The 16742-nt window shown below is 29.9% G+C and overlaps 1 protein-coding gene, 1 non-coding gene and 1 pseudogene across 2 annotated transcripts; 1 reads left to right on the top strand and 2 right to left on the bottom strand.

The window, feature by feature from the left end:
- Positions 1-8456: 8456 nt before the first annotated feature.
- On the bottom strand, positions 8457-9467 carry LOC100806979 (uncharacterized). The gene has a single exon (XM_003535951.5). It carries the CDS (start codon positions 9116-9118, stop codon positions 8657-8659), a length of 462 nt encoding a protein of 153 aa, XP_003535999.1. The 5' UTR covers positions 9119-9467; the 3' UTR covers positions 8457-8656.
- Positions 9468-12029: 2562 nt separating this feature from the next.
- LOC100805553 (histone H1-like) lies at positions 12030-12912 on the bottom strand (annotated as a pseudogene).
- A 3275-nt stretch (positions 12913-16187) lies between these two features.
- On the top strand, positions 16188-16323 carry MIR4393A (microRNA MIR4393a). The gene has a single exon (NR_048728.1). It is a non-coding gene; the product is annotated as a microRNA MIR4393a (primary transcript).
- The last annotated feature ends 419 nt before the right edge of the window (positions 16324-16742 follow it).

The following is a 16742-nucleotide window of genomic DNA, read 5'->3' as shown; positions in this document are numbered from 1 at the left end:
ATTTAAAATGTCAGAGAATAAATAAAGTTGATAGGGTCAAATAAAGTATTAGGAACATTATTATACAATAGCACTTTTCATATAATAGTGTATAGCATAGACGTTAAGTAGCCGTTGCTCGTTGGAACTAGTTTCTGCATTTGACCTCGCATCCCATTTTCGTTACCAAATTCACCTTCGTTCATAAGCAAATTGTCTTTTCCTTAAGACCATTTCCCACGCTCAGTTGACCATAGCCGTTGTCTAACCCATCGATGATAATGTATGCTTCATTTTTTTTATGGTTGACTTCAATAATTCATACTGATCCACATAAGATTAACTGCAATTGACTATATGGGTTTGTAACTAAGTACCCGAGATATATATGTCAGTAACACTTTCTACTTTCTAGTCTCTTCACTGTATTTTACTATTCTAATCCAATTCAAGGATTAGTGACATTATTCTACGATTGATGTATATGAAAAAAAAAAAAAAGCATAGCGTAAACGTTAAATTAAATTGGTGGTTTTTTTTCTTAGGTTAAATTATACAAAAATTAAAAAAGAATTAAAATGTAAATTATAAAGACTAAAAAAAACACTTTTAAATTACAAAAGATTAAAAAAGAATTAAAATCTAAATTATACAGACTAAAAGGCTATTTTTAAACTATAAAACTAAAAAGATAAGAATTATGAAATTATAAGAATTAAATGAATAATTTAATTTTTTTTTTACTGGTTTCTGGATTGACTTTTCAACCCAAGTAAACGTCCTTTTTCGAAACGTAATTTACCTGCTCATTACATGCTGCGCTTTTCTGTTTTACTAGTGTCTTATGTTGGTTGGATTTAATTGATGCAAATTGCAATTTTATATGCAACGAAGGGCCATATGTAGGTAGGGAGCCACAATCATTGGGCGGTTTATTTAGTCAGTAATATATATATATATATATATATATATATATATATATATATATATAAATTACTAGTAAGACTTAACATAATTGATTGATAACTTAATAAATGATCGTATTTCTTAATCATGCTCATAAGAGTTTAATTCTTTGATATTGCTTATGGAAAAAATCACACCTTCTACCTTGATTTCTTTCTAATTTTTGGGTATTAAAAAAACTAAATTACCTTTTTTGTTGCATATTGCGTATCAATGACACCTTCAACCAATAATTTAAAATTAACTACTTTTCAGAAATAAAAAATTACTTAACCTTTTAATAAAACTTTATTCATAACACACGATGAAAAATTAATTTTTAATTAGTATGCTTCAAAGAGCAACATACCAAACAACAACAAAAAAATCTTATCTCAGCAGTTACATAAATATCATGTTATTCAGCTGGATTAAACGGCATATATATATATATATTATTTATCATGAGATTTTTCTTAACAACTTTCTGTAATAACTTTTTTCTCCTCTTCTTCTATTTTCATAAAATTAAAAATTACATAATTTACTCTTTTATTACTAATATTTCAAAGACCAATATTGTATGTAACTTTGTTGGTAAACCTATTCTACCTTCGGCCCATACGCAATGGGCATTCCTATTTTCTAATGGGCTCATCGTACAGCCGAAACATTAATTATCCATAAATACAGTTTATTTTTGTTAGCTCTACTTTTTTTATTCCTTATAAAATTTACGTAAGTCTCACGCGAGACACGAATCATTTAAAGAATTTTGTATAAATTTTTAATAGTAAAAATTATATATTACCAGTATTTTTCTTATTTGCCAGCAGCAAGTAATAATTAACTGATACATGTCAATTGTTATTTTGCACCTCAAGGAGTAGAGATCTTCATGACAAAATTCCTTGTGAGGCGAAGATTATATCATCAATATTAGTTGTTCAATATGATATTAAGGTATGCTTGTTCGAATTTTCGATTAAGGATTTGCATAATTTTTTTTATGTCGCCATAGCGATGGCTTTGTGACTGGCTGACATCATGCTTGTTTTTATTGTTATTAATATATATGTGTCTCCGTTTGTGTTTAAAATGTGACCTCAATCACATACAAATATCCATGCTCCTTTTGTTATGAAATGAAACATGTTTTGATGACCTATATCTATATCCATCCATATGATAATCACTAATTAGCCACCCCGGCTGACTGTGATTTCCTTCACATATGAAGATAAGAAGTTAGTATTAGACCACATACGAAAAATAAGAAAGGGTCTTAAAATAATAACAGTTTTGTACTAGAGTAGGTTGTAAGTTATAAACAAACGTTTGCATACCAAGTGAAAGTGGATAATTAACAGAGATCAGAGAAGGGAAATTATCTAAATTCAAGAATCTTATTTGAAATATTAATTTATATCGTTGAAAAAACAATTCTGATGACCTGGTTAATTTCCCCCCCTATATGTGTGACTTTGCTTCTTCTTTTTTAATCATGGTAAAAAAAAGAGTCACCGCTAACACTATGACTTTAGTATAATATGATGTTGGATTATCTATTGTTTTAGAGCACTCTCAATGTAGAGAAATAAATATTGACTTGTATTCCACATAAATTTTAAATGATGATTATATTTATTTTTTGTGTTTTATTGGGAACAAATCGTTTTGTGATTGTGAATGTATATTTGATTGGCATTAGTTCCTCACAATGTCACGAATTAAGGATCGAATACTTACTGGAATAGGTGTTTAGTTATATAAGCAGTGTTTAATAATGTTTCCAACAAATTGTCTGAGAAGGGGGATATATGTAAATAAAAAAAGGGTAAGTTGGTCTTTAAGTGGAGGATATATGTTCCAGAAGATGGTTACGAAAAGTGTAATGCTTAAAAGAGAGAGAAAAAAACTTTATGAAGAATGCATGGAGATGTTATGTCCTAGAGTTTTCCTAACAAGTGCCCGTGAGATGGGACATTAATTAAATTATAAGCGGCTGGCTGTGTACGTCTTATCGTCATGTGGTTAGAGATAACTTTAATATATTTAAATGGAAGAGGAAAATCACATGTTTCCTTGCCATTATAAGTAAAAAGTGACAAGGAAATAAAAAGATACAAAGACTAAAAGTGGATACTCCACAATCCACATTACTTCTTCAAAAGGAGTATATAAACTGCATGTTGTTCTCATATTCAGGAAAATGACTTGTGCTGTGGCTGGGATTCATTGGGTTAGGATTGAGGGCTTTTAGTTACACTTTTTTTTTATATATAAAAAAAACAATATAAGAGTAGACTTGGGTGCTGGGGCTAAATAATACTGGTCATCTATTTATTTTTTTGTGTTATTAACATATAAGAGCATTGATTAATGAATCAAAAGACCAAAAATTTTGTTAAAAATCATATGAAAATATATTTAAAAAAATAAAGAAAATCACATTTTTATGCATCTCAACAATTTTTTTTTTTACTTTTTTAACATTTTCTCTAAGGTATAAAGTAAATTATTTTTTAAAGTAATTTGTCTTTTTTTTTAACTTGGGGGCTGGGGCTAATTAACATTTGTCTTTTTTTAAAGTAAATTATTTTTTTAAGCAAGAGCGAGATGAATGTATAAAAAAGAAGAAGTTACATATACTTATTAAATATATTTTTTTTCAATTCTACCTTAGAACTATAATTTTTTTCCTTCTTCTTCCGTCAACACGAAGTGCGAAAATCAAATTGGATTTTGTATTTGTCCGAATATACAGTTATAATTCTTCCTTGCTATGTTGAGTCGTGCGTCCGTATTCGTGTTTGGTACCTTCTTCTCCAAGCACATTGAGAGAAAATACTTATAAAAATATTTTCACACTCAAATCACATATGACTCAATATAGTAAATTAAAAATAAAAATAATAATAAACATTTAAATTTTACCTTGAATATCTCATCAATTATATACTATTTTAATGAGTCTCAAATTCATAGGTCTTGTAATATAATGATATTGAAAATATCATTATTTTGGTAAGATAATATTAAAGTAATATTATCTTTATTATTATTATTATTATTATTAGAACGCGGGGGTACAGATTTGAAGCTCATAGCCACGCAAATGAGAAAATTAAAACATAGGGAGGGCATCACCTCCTCATCTTTGTAACGTGTTAATTATTTTTTAAAATGTTAATATTTATTTTTCATTTCGATTTTTATTTTCCCATAATATTTTATCATTATTTGTTAAGAAAGATATTAATATTTCTAGAAACCAATGGTGCTAAATTATGTAAAACTCATCCACCAAATATTTATTATGCGTGCAAGGCGAGATAAACAGATTATCGTAATGAATAGTGAGAGCTAAATTACAATGGACTGCTCTTTTTAATAATACCAAGTATTATTAAAAGGCACACGATTCTTTAATTAGTCGAGTTAATAAAATTCTTTAATATCACAAAATCAGATGATATCTTCCATTATAATACTTGCACTTATCGAATGGCATAATATATTCCACGAATCCGATTGACATTGTGTCATATTAATATCGATTAAATCTGTGACAAGACTAAAAATGATAAGACAACGAATTAAAAAATCCATACAAGTTTGTCTGAAAATTGATTCCATTTTTTGGTGGTTTAAAAGAATAATGATCAGCTGGAAAGTGTTGAATTTTAACTTTTTAACAGAATAATATGTTGTGTAATACATAAAACAAACTAGCAATTCTGTATAAATTATATTATATGTATATATATATATATATATATATATATATATATATATTTACATATAGTATTTATTTATATAGTTTTAGTTATATTAAATCAATATTTTTTATAAATTGAAGTTATAAAATTGGTTGAGTAATAAAAGAAAAAGGGAGAGAAAGAGAAATGATGCCAGTTTGATTCTTTCACTAACAACTGATAATTAATATTTGTTGATAAAAAATCGGTAAAAAAATAAAATACTAGCAGCATAGAATGTTGCTACTAACATCTCAGCTAGATCATCAGATTTTCAGGTTTAATATTGAGATGTAAAATACTTTTTTTCTAGGTAAATTTTGAAAGACGACAAACAAATCATGTGCATTATATAGCTTATATCTAAAGCTTCAAAATTATATGCAAAGTTATGTTTTTTTTTTATATGTTCGTGATTGTATTTCCTCTTTCACTTAGTATATATTAAGAAAGAGAATAAAAAATGACAAAAATATAATTTTAATCTTTTTATATTTATCAATTTATAATTTTGATTTCTTATTTTAAAATTGAAACATATAATTTCTCTATTTTATAAAATTAATGAGTCGACCGTTAAAATTTAAAGTTGAATGATATAATTTGTTTTTATATCAATCGAAATGTATCTTTTTTTTTCATAAAAAAATCAAAACCTCCCATCTAAATACATTCCATCCTCCACTGCGACCCTGCATCGACAAACATAGTAGTTAATCCTTTGCATATCAATTTTCATGAAGTCTGCATAATTATCAAAGTTGCATGTTCAACTTGTAACCAAGTCTGATATCTGAGAACCCTTTCCAATTCGTACCCAAATTTTGAAGTTTATAATCCCTTCAAACAAATCATTGATAGCATAACCTAATCATGAAAAGAGTATCATTTTTTATTTTTTTTTTTATCTTACAAGACAACCATTGTCACAGCTTCAACTTAATAAGATCCATCACGTTTTCATCCTCCAAAGTAGCACCATTAAATAAGACGACATTCCTCTGCATCCACATAAACCAAATAATTGCAGCCCTAACAACTCTCAAGCCTACCTGTATGTGTTTCCCTTCCAATCCTCCGGTGCCGGTGACGTTGACGGCGACGACGCAGAGATAGCGTCACGGAGGATTTGTCCGAATCGGATGAAACGGAATCGTTTCGCGATGTGAAGAGGAGGAGAAAAGTTTAATCACAGTTAAATGCGCAGACACAAACACATACTCCACCCTGTCGACCTGGTTACCATGGCTGAGAGTTTGGTGAAGTTAAAGGTATAATGACAGTTAAATCTTTTTTAATTTTAATTTTTAATAGTGAACGTTAACTTTGATGGGTCAATTCTTGATTTAGATGAAAAATTCCTGATTTTATAAAATAAATAAAATTAAACATCTTAATTTTAAAATAAGAGGATCAAAATTATATATGGATATTGATACCAATAAAAATATGAAAATTAAAATTACATTTTAATTAAAAAAACAAAGAATGCTGCTACTATCAACACATCAAAGTTAACAAATTTTGGTTGCTTTCCTTTCCTTAGCTTTTAAGTTTAAGTACTTTGCTATGGAAGAGACAAGAAGTAAAAGGTACTTGTAGGTGTGGTATTAAGTATTTGACATTGTGTTTTATATAATTGTTTGTTATAAGGACAGTCATAAGTGTTAAGATAACAAAATAAACTTAGAAGCTTTTAAAATCAAAGTTATATTGGTCAGGTATCGATATGACTTGTGATCTATACTGTATTAAATCTCGATTAGGTAAGATATTTTATTAAATAAATGAGGTCATTTTAAAAAAAACTATTTAATTAAAAAGGAAATATTTAAAAGTTAAAATTATTAAAAAAAGACTTTTAAACTTAATAAGTTTATAAATTGTTTTACAATGGCAACGAAGATTCAACTTAATTCTTTATACATTTACCTCAACTCTCACCACAGCCAATAGGTTAACTCTAGTGTTTAATAAGTTTATCTATTTAAGGAAAAATAAATAATAATTTTTTTATTAATATTGTTATTATATCAATATTTTTAGGGTTTTATGTTTTTAAATATATATTTATTTATCTTTTAAATATTGAGCATGCCCATTTACATAAAAAAAAAAACAAACTTATAAACTTATTGAAACTAATGTCCTATTTTAAGTTTTTATTGCAAACTCGGATTTAAAATAAGTTATCAATATCGTATCAAACCTTAAAAAAAAACTTATATCTTATAAACAAGCTAATAACTTTGAGTAACAGTTTAATTTTTATAATTTCTAGTTTGCTTTACATAATTTTTCTCATTATTCATGAATTAGTCAATTAACCTATTCAGATCGAGTCTATCTAATTTTTTTAATATAAAATAGATATCTAAATAAGTTAATAGATCAAGTGAAGCTTTAAATTATTAAGAAAAAGTTAGGTTAGACTAAAAAATAAACTGTAACATATGACAAGCCAAACTTGTTCAATGAATATTGTTTTAAATGGGTTAGATCATATAAAACCTTGTTTGGACCATATATATCTTGTTTCCTCTCCTAATTAAGAGTTTTATTGCATTCCAGTTGCAACCATTTAAAAAAAGTTGAATTGTAACATAAACATAATAATATTAAAAACATATTATTTAAAATAACTTTTTCAATATATATTTATATAATATTTAAAAATAATTGAAATATATATTAAAAAGTTATAAATTATAAACTTAAACTTGACGCATGTACAGGACATGGGTTATGACACTAGTTTAATTAAAAAATGAATGGAATGATCGCTAATGGCAACACAATGACAATTTTTTTTTGTCTTTTTTAGAATGTGGTTCATACTAGAATTAGATAAACAGAACTAGCATGGTTTGAGTTCGTTAATAATGTGCATACTTTTGAGTTAATTAGATGATTCATATTGATGCATTTTAAAATAAAGTGTTACGAAGGGTCTCTTTTTTTATTTAAAGGTTACAATGGGTCTCTACTTAGCCCCTAATCGCATTTCCAGAGATTAACCTACATGTACCTACTTGCATTTTTCCAAAATTAAGTTAAACATGCATTAAAAACCTTTTTTTTTTTTGACAGAACATGCATTAAAAACTTACGCATACTTATTCCCAAGCTTGCCAATAAAAAAAAAAAACTCATTCCCAAGCTATTCTCTTTTTCCAGAGATTCCCAAGCTATATAGCGTAATATAATTTTTGCCTTCCTCTAAAAAAACAAAAAAACATAACTTTGCCTTTTTATTTCACCTGAGTATAAATCTGATAAGTTAGATACGCAGATAAAATTACTCATACACTCACATAAAACAGCTTTTTTTTTAAAAAAAAAAATAACTAATCCAAGACCATCATATCTTTTAATCTTCTATGGTGGAGTAGTTTAAAATACAATTATTTTATTATCACCATTTTCTAGTGATTAAGAAACAATTAAAATTGAAGGTAAGTGAGCTTGTGGCCCATGCTTAATTTAAACCAACAATTTTTTTTTCATAAAGAAACATATTATGAAACTATCCATATACGTATATTTTTACGTATCAGTTAGTATAACCTTCTTGATTCCTATTTTGGGTTGACTTGCTTGCTAGAACTTCAATTTCCAGCGCATAACATGGAATACGCATTATATATCCAAGTCATTTATTAACAAGATAAACCTCGGAATCAATAGTGCCGCGTTTGCCAGCATAATAATACAATTTCGTGTTTCCCTATATTCCGGAGATGTTGGCATGTAGTTTAGGAATTGGGGCGATGAGAAAAGAAGAATCTATCGAGTTGATAGAATGACATTAAAAAGTAAATAAACCCCATCAGAAAATAGTACATATATGGAATGACAGTAAGAGATTAACTTTAAGAAGGTGATGAAGGCATTGGGAGGACAAGTATTGAACAATTGATGAGAAAAAAGAAGGTGCTTTGACGGTTTAACCCTTACCGTTGGCGCTACGGTCACCGGATTTGTGCTGCGGCGGCGTCGGGAGACACTAACGGGCCATGCGCCATGAGGAGGGACTTGTAGATCTGGATGATGGTCTTCTCGTCGTACTCCTTGGGTGGGGCCAGCCCGAAGCCAGTTCCTAAGGAGGTGCCCACACCTGAGAGGGCCCCACCGAAGCCCGAAGCTGAGGCGGCGTTCACCGTCATGACCCGCGAGTTGGCCAGGCCCAGCATCATCCTCACGTACGCGTCCCGAACCCACAGCAACATTTTCTTGGGCGACGGGATTTTCCTGATTCGGATCTTGGGTGCGAGTCTGATCCTCCACCTCCAGAACCTACCCTTCCCGGTTCGGGTGCTCCCAAGCTCCACCCGGTTCCGCCTTCTCCGACCCGACCCGTTTAGCTTCTTGTAGCCCTTCCTCCTCCAATAGTCTTTCACACCCCTGCACACGCTGGCGGTGATGCCTTCCATCTCCTCCTTCTTTAACACTGCTTCTTCTTCTTCTTCTTCTTTTTGTTTTTTTCTCTTACGAAGAAAGACAGAGAACTGCAATGGGGGTGGGTGAGTAAGAAGACTTAAGTTAGGTGCATGCAGACGAAATAACACGTGGCATGGGCATGGAAAGCACCCTCTGGGTGCACTCCTAATCTTATGCTTCCTTAATTTAATAATTTCCTAGTATATTAATATTGTCATAAAAATATGTCTATGTATGCATAGAAGAAGGTGAGGCAGAAGTGGTAGTGGTACATTAAATACGACAGCCACTCTGGTAGCTGAGTTTATCACCAACGTCCCTTTCCCCTAATTAATATACTTCACGTCGCACGTGCCAAGGTTTCCAATGCTATGCTACTCATTTTTCCCATACACTGTAGTTTTTTCTATTTTTGGATTTCTTTCCCACCCTAATATATTTCATGGTATAGATTATCCATTGGTATGCTGCTATGGTGCCAATAAATATATATTTGTGAAGTTGATAAAAAACATACTCATTTAAGAATGTGAATTTGATTCTATAAAAAATATTTTTTTGAATTTCGAGATCCATCGTGTCACTTATGAAATATCGTGGATCCATCATTAAACTCATCCAAATTTTCGTAAAGAGTAAAAAAAGTACGTATACGTTATGGTGTTCAAATGTCATTTTGAATCTTAATTAATTGAAAGTGAAACTGAATAGATCACTTGAAGAATTTAGTTTTTTTTAGTTAAAAATATTTGAATTAAAAAATTCAATACTTTATTTAAGAGAAATTAAACACTTTATTTCGTGGGTTTTCTGTTTTTTTTAATCACCGTTATAATATTCCGAAGGTTTTTTTTTTTAGAGAGAATATCATATTGCAAAGCTTAAATTACAGGTAACTTGTAAATATGCAGGCTTTGTTTGTGAATTGAGTTATTGACGGCATGCCTGAAGAGTCAAGAGGCGTGGTTCGGACCCATTACTCATAATAAAACTCACAAGACTAGAGGTTGAAGAGGGTATTTTTTATTATTATTATTCATTGGAGAGAGTGTTATTTGAATATTTGGAGCTTATTTTATAGTCATTGATATTTGGGATTGATTTTGAGTCTAGAAAAAAAAATATTGATTTTGTGTAATTAAAAATGAAGAAATTTAATTACTTAAGATCAGATTTAAAGACCGACATTAATAAAAGAAAATTTAATTGGTCGGAAAACATAAATATAATTTTTTTTATAATATTTAGATAGAAAAATTTATATAAACTATCCAAATTCTCTCTCATTAGATCGACCAATTGGTTACATGTATATTGTAATAATGGATACTAACATATTACATATTGTTCTCAATCTCAAGCTCCTGGATATAGCTAGCCTTCTCCTACAAGAAAAAAGAAAGTATGCTTTTCTTTGGTTACGAAAGAACAGTGTGATTCTAGAATGGACCACGGGGGCGAGGTGGGTAGTACTAAAGTTTAATAATTTGACTTCCGAACATCAAAAGAGTAATAATTAAGAGATAATTGTCGCCTGCAATACTGATAACGACATAAACTAATTATTTAAGAAGTTTAATTTATCAGGAAAAGGCATATGAATAATCTTTTTATTTTGTATTTTTTTAATATATTTCTTATAAATATCATTTATCTTTGAAGTATAAAATGATAATATACAAATTTATTTATTTTATGCTGAGCTAATTAGCTTTAACTTTTTATTTATTTAAAGTAATTGAAGGAACACGAATCAAACTCTAAGCCATTTAATCACATATTCATTAACATAAAAAAGAATATGATGTAAAACGTGGCAGTTGGTATTATGAGATAATGGAAACAACACAAACCGAAAGGATTTGAACTTTTATGTTGTTTTTATTATCGGACGATAATGTTGTTGCTTGCATCTTTTTTCATTGATTGTGTTGAAGCGCAGGGATTGGTTATTTTCAGGTAGCTTAACATCAATCCCATCAATAATGCCAGTTCTGTTCACCACGTTAGGTATTAATTAAATTATATTAGTACGTCTATAAACAGATTAACGTCAACGACTAAGTGAAGTCTAAAGTGTCATAGCTGAAGTGAAGAATTAGCGACGTTGGAGTGGGGCTCAAGTAAGTGAAGAACGAAAATGACATCTACATATCTAATTATGGTTTAATTTCTATATCTGCCTGAATTTTACTGTTTTAATATTATATGTAAAATCATAAGTTTTAGTTTCCCATAGAAGAGTAAATTTAATATGTTTTGGTTCTTGACGTTAACATGTTACACGGTGTTGCTATTAAGATCGCTTAATTTAAAATTTGTGGTAGTGTTATAATAATAGCTTTTTTAAGGCACTTATAATAATAGCTAAAGTTAACAAAGTTGGTGACAACTGACTTTATAAACCAAAACTTAAGTAAATTTTGCTTATGTTAGAATGATTCTTATTTTATGTCTAAGAGAATATTAAGTGTGACAGTAAAGTATGAAGAAGATTTTGTTAAAAAAAATAAAATTATTCTTATATTCTTTTAAAAAAAGAAATTAATCTTATAATTTTTAGCTGTAGAGATATTTTGTTTTCAGAAAAAGAATAATAATAGCTTTTTGTTGTTTCTTTTGTTATTTTATTGATAAAAAATATAATAAATTTGTTTTCTGGTCATAGAATTTAAGGCTCTCAAGATAACAAGAAGTTACTTGAGGAAGAATTTAGGTAGAACAATAGTAGTAAACATCTGCATAGTGTATGAAGCATATGTTAGTAACAAAATCTTCAACTCTTGACTACTCTAACAAGTAATCCGCCTCCAAGAACTTAAAAAGTTAGATACTAATGTAATAGGCAAGTTATGTGTAGCAAATGAAAAAAACACAGGATAATAAATTTCACAAAGCTTTAACATTTAAATTACCTAAGGAAGAAACTGATCATAAATAGGAAAAGAAAATGCACATACAAATTTACTATGTTATGACATGTCTGCTGATCCAAAATAGCTAAAGACAATTCAAAATTGATTAGCTAGCAAACTAAGATCATTGCGACCAATTGCAAGAACATTTTTCAGTGTTAAAACTAAAATGAACGCAGAAACTACCACATTGCGATCGTCAACTGTGATCATTTGATCATAACAATAATTCACTTCAAGCCAACAGGACTAAAAAAAAAACATGTAACATACATACGACACAACACAAATGCCATATCGTATATAAATAAATGTGTTTGATTAATTAATCCATAAAGGGGCACCACAACACAAGTGGTTTGTTTCATTTCCTAGCATTCCTGTTGGGCCTGGAAGGTTTGGGTGTCAATTTGGGCTTCTTCTTGTTCAAGGCCTCAGGGGTCTTCACCTGACTCGAACGCTTCACTTTCCCTCCTCACGAGGCATCCACCGCCGCCGCCGCGTCCTTCTTGGTCGGTGCTTTCTTCTTGAGAGCTTCGTGTGTCTTCACTTGACTCAATCTTTTAGCCTTCTCACCCACCTTCTGTTTGGGCTCGGTTTCGGTACTCTTCTGGGTCTGTTTATCCGTGGCGGAAGAAAGCTTGTAGAAGTTTTTGACCTTGTAAAGCTTCTCCGATTTGACGAGTTTCTTCAACTGAACGGAGAGAAGTTTCCGGAAATTGGGAGGGAGCACTTTGGTGTGCTTGTCCTCGATGAACTTGGCTATTGCTGGCTGGCTCGACCCCTTGCATTCTTTCAACGACGATATTGCATCGGCTATCACAAAAAACAAAGGACGAGGGAGATTTGTTCTTCGCATTTTCTTTTGACATTTTTTCTTCAGAATTTCGGAAGGATAGACAGAAACAGAAGAACAAATCAACAAAATATCTTAGTTTTACAAAGGAAACTGCAACTGCTAGTTGTCAGTGCCACGAAATAAGACTTCATTTTAATTTAGCTCCAATAGGAGTATTACTTAGTTTGAATTTCAATTTTGGCGGCTTACCATTGCTGGTAAAATCAAACGGCGTTCAAGTGGGTCGTAGCAGAACTTACCATGTTCTCCACTCTTTCCGATTTTTCTGGAACTTGCAACTTTTTCACTTCACCTGATCGTGGAATAAAAACAAAGTTCTCTCTTTTTTCCTCTTCCTTTTGTTTTTAAAACAAGAAGAAAGAAAATTATGAAAAGATAATAAGTGATGTAATAAGAAAATAAAATAACTTTATAAACGTTTGGTGTCACAATAAGGTTAATGATTCTTAAAAAAAGATTAATTATTTCTTTTAACCTATTTTTTATTTCCTAAAAAAGTTTGCTGATGATATTTTTTGTTGTTGGTGGTGCTGGATATTTGTTATTATTCTCTCTTTTTCAAATCTTTACTACAAATTAGGAGATATTTAATTTATACATATTAAATTAAAATATTCTTATTTAACATTTACAAATTTCTATGAATATGAATTTTTAATGCGGATTGATGAGATGGTCTTCATTTTCCAATGCAAGTTTCACTAAAAATAGTATTCCACTAAAATCAGAGTTATTATTAATATTCTACTATAAGTATATTGTAAAAATCAAAGTTATTAATGGTACTTCACTACAAAAAAAGTCAAATCATTGGAAAAAAAAGTACAGTACATCTGTACATGATTACATATTCAAATTTTAAAACAGTTGAAGTTTGAAAAAAAAAATACTAAGTTACAATGTATGCGGTAGAGATGAAAAAATAGCGAGAAAAAATACCTAAATGATAAAAGAAAAGAAAAGCAGAGAAATAAATAAGAAATACAGGAAACATATTGATTAATTGATTTAAGTGGAATAAAAAAGAGAATATAAATACTGAAAAGAAAAATATAAATAAGAATACAAAATTAAAAATAATTCATTTTTTAAAATTATGCATGTTTAGTTGCACTGTTAGTCCTTCATATATCGTAATTGTATAATTTTAATCTTTTAGGTTTCAATTGTGCCTATTAGAATCTTTAGGCATCATAAATTTGGAATTTTAGTTTTTTTTTTATTTTAATTGTGCTAATTGGGTCCCCTAAATACTTGAAAGATTGAGATTACATAATTATGATACCTAAGAGACTACAAATTATACAATTGCAATACTTGATAGACCCAATTAGCACAATTGAAATCATAAGGACCAAAATCACACATTTATGATACCCAAATGAGCCAATTGACATAGTTGGAACATGAAGATTAAAATTGTACAATTTTGATATATAAGAGATCCAATTGATTTAATTAAAACATTTGAGGACTAAAATCCCACAATTGTAATACTTGGGAGATCCAATTGACACAATTGAAAGTTGAATAACTAAAATTACACAATTGCAATATCCAAAAGATCCATTTGGCACAATTGAAATTTAGCGGATTAAAACTATATGATTGTGGTACTTGAGAGACCAAAAGTGCAATTAAGCTTAACATATAACATATTTCATTCATGATTTTGCATATAAAAAGGTGTGTGATTATGCTACATCATGACCTTTAATGGTCAACTAACCAATCAAACTCAACATAAATACATCATATATGTTTGTATAACTTATAAAGACCAAATCTCCTTCAGATAACTCATTAATCATGCAAATCATAGAAAAACTTCAAATTTCTCATACTAGGGTTCAGAACTCTTAAGCCCTAAATCCAACAACAAGACAACACAAATATAAAGGGAAAGTAGAAAGAGATGAAGGGAAAAACACTCACAAAGTATTTCTAGTGTAGGGTTGTCTTGGTTTTTCTTTTTCTTTCTTCTTCCTTCTTTTTTCTCCTTTCTCCTAGTATGTGTTTTGGGGGATGTGAACGAGTGTCTTAAAGAGGTCCTAGACCTTTAATGGGCCCTATGGGCTTTTATCTACTAAACAAACTTTGATCCATGAATCTTTTAAAATACAAAGCAACATCCTATATTATACAAAACACCCGTAAAACAAAAATAAAGAGACATTCCTTTTATAATATCTCAATATTATGATTATTAGCCTATTTTATGGATTTTTTTTATTCATAGGAATGAAAGATAGTGTTATGATATTTACAATAACTCACGTATTCTGCTCAATCATATGAGTTATGTTAAAATATTCATGCAAAGAAACTGACTATATTTTTGCCTCACAATATTGAAGGCTTAAATTAAAGAGAAATGAACCATGAGAAAAGATTTTGAAGAAATTTTATAGATGGAATACAAATAAAGTTGACAAAAGGAACATAAAAATACATAAAAAAATGTATGTTCATTTGTATCATTGATGGATTCCATGGTTACGAGAAAAAAGAACCAATGAAATATGAATGGTGCATTCAACGATAATTATTGAAATTACCAAATTTGCAATGAATTGAAATAATAATATTTTTTTTCATAATGAGGGCAATGAAGACCAAACCTAAGTTTCAATGCATCTACTCTAACCTTGGTTGCATAACTGGGCCAACCCTAGTGGTACTATCGTTAAATGCATCGTTGATAACATATGGAACCCATTGATGATACAAAATGATTGTTTGTGTTGGAAATAATCTAAGTCTCACATCGGCTAAAAGTAATCCCACATTAGAATATATAAGTGAGGGGCAACCCTTACCCATTGAGCTAGCTTTTAGGGTTGAGTTAAGTCTCTCACATTATACACCCTAAGAAGTTTGAAATGTGGAATTGGTGCAAAATTTGGAATTCATTTAATAATTAATACCATCATCTCAAAATAGTCTTTTAATATTTGAATTTTTGAAAATAAAAATTGCAAAAAAGTATGAGTTGAGTGGTCACACTTGTAGCACTAACAATGTTGCTAATGCTACTGCTACATAGATGTAGCATAGTGTCAACAATTCTTTCTTATTCTCGCGACATCCAAAATAGTTAGAGTATGCAAAAACATCTATGCAAATGCATAACTTTTGAATTTGAAGCATGAAAATGCAAACAAATGTAAAGTTGATACTAATGTCTATTTACTTTTGGCTTTTGGACAATTAATGCTAACACAAATTTCTTATAACAATTGTAGTATAAGTGTTCTTCTAGCTAGACCATGCCTCAAGTAATAGGATCTGACTTCTCTGCTGTCCCTTTCCCAGCTGTCCCTTGAAAATCACACAGTTTTAAAATTGAATCACAAAATTAAATATTAACACAACTACATGGACGACACAGGGACAGTTGAGAAAAGGACGGCAGAAAAGCCAATTTTCAAAGAACATGAGACCTAGCCCAAATTATTTAGTGTGAAGTGTAATGTGCCTCACGCCTAGATCAACATTTAGCTCATATAGGGGTTAGTGTATCCCAATGACCTCAATCTTTCCAAGACGATTCATCATATCTCATGTAGCTGTTACTCTAAGATTCTCGAGCGTGTATCATTGATTGGTTATGGTGAGATCATGACTTAGAATCTCACATGTTCAATAGAACAAATCAATGGTCAAGTGCCTACAAAGCTACAATTGATCAATAGAACACATCGAACAAGATTTGACAAAAAAAGTCAAAGGAATACACTGTCTCACATTTGCAAGTGCGTGAACATGAAAAAAGACTTTAATGTAACAGAAGTGGTTGATCATTAACCTAAGGGGTACAATATATAAAAAAATTAATCGACA

The sequence above is a fragment of the Glycine max genome, chromosome 10 (assembly GCF_000004515.6).
Source record: "Glycine max cultivar Williams 82 chromosome 10, Glycine_max_v4.0, whole genome shotgun sequence".
Lineage (NCBI taxonomy): Eukaryota > Viridiplantae > Streptophyta > Magnoliopsida > Fabales > Fabaceae > Glycine > Glycine max.
This window is presented reverse-complemented; position numbering and strand designations above follow the sequence as displayed.

Bases quoted from the DNA above. Each gene is read 5' to 3' on its own strand.
- LOC100806979 (XM_003535951.5), bottom strand. From the start codon at position 9,118: ATGGAAGGCATCACCGCCAGCGTGTGCAGGGGTGTGAAAGACTATTGG.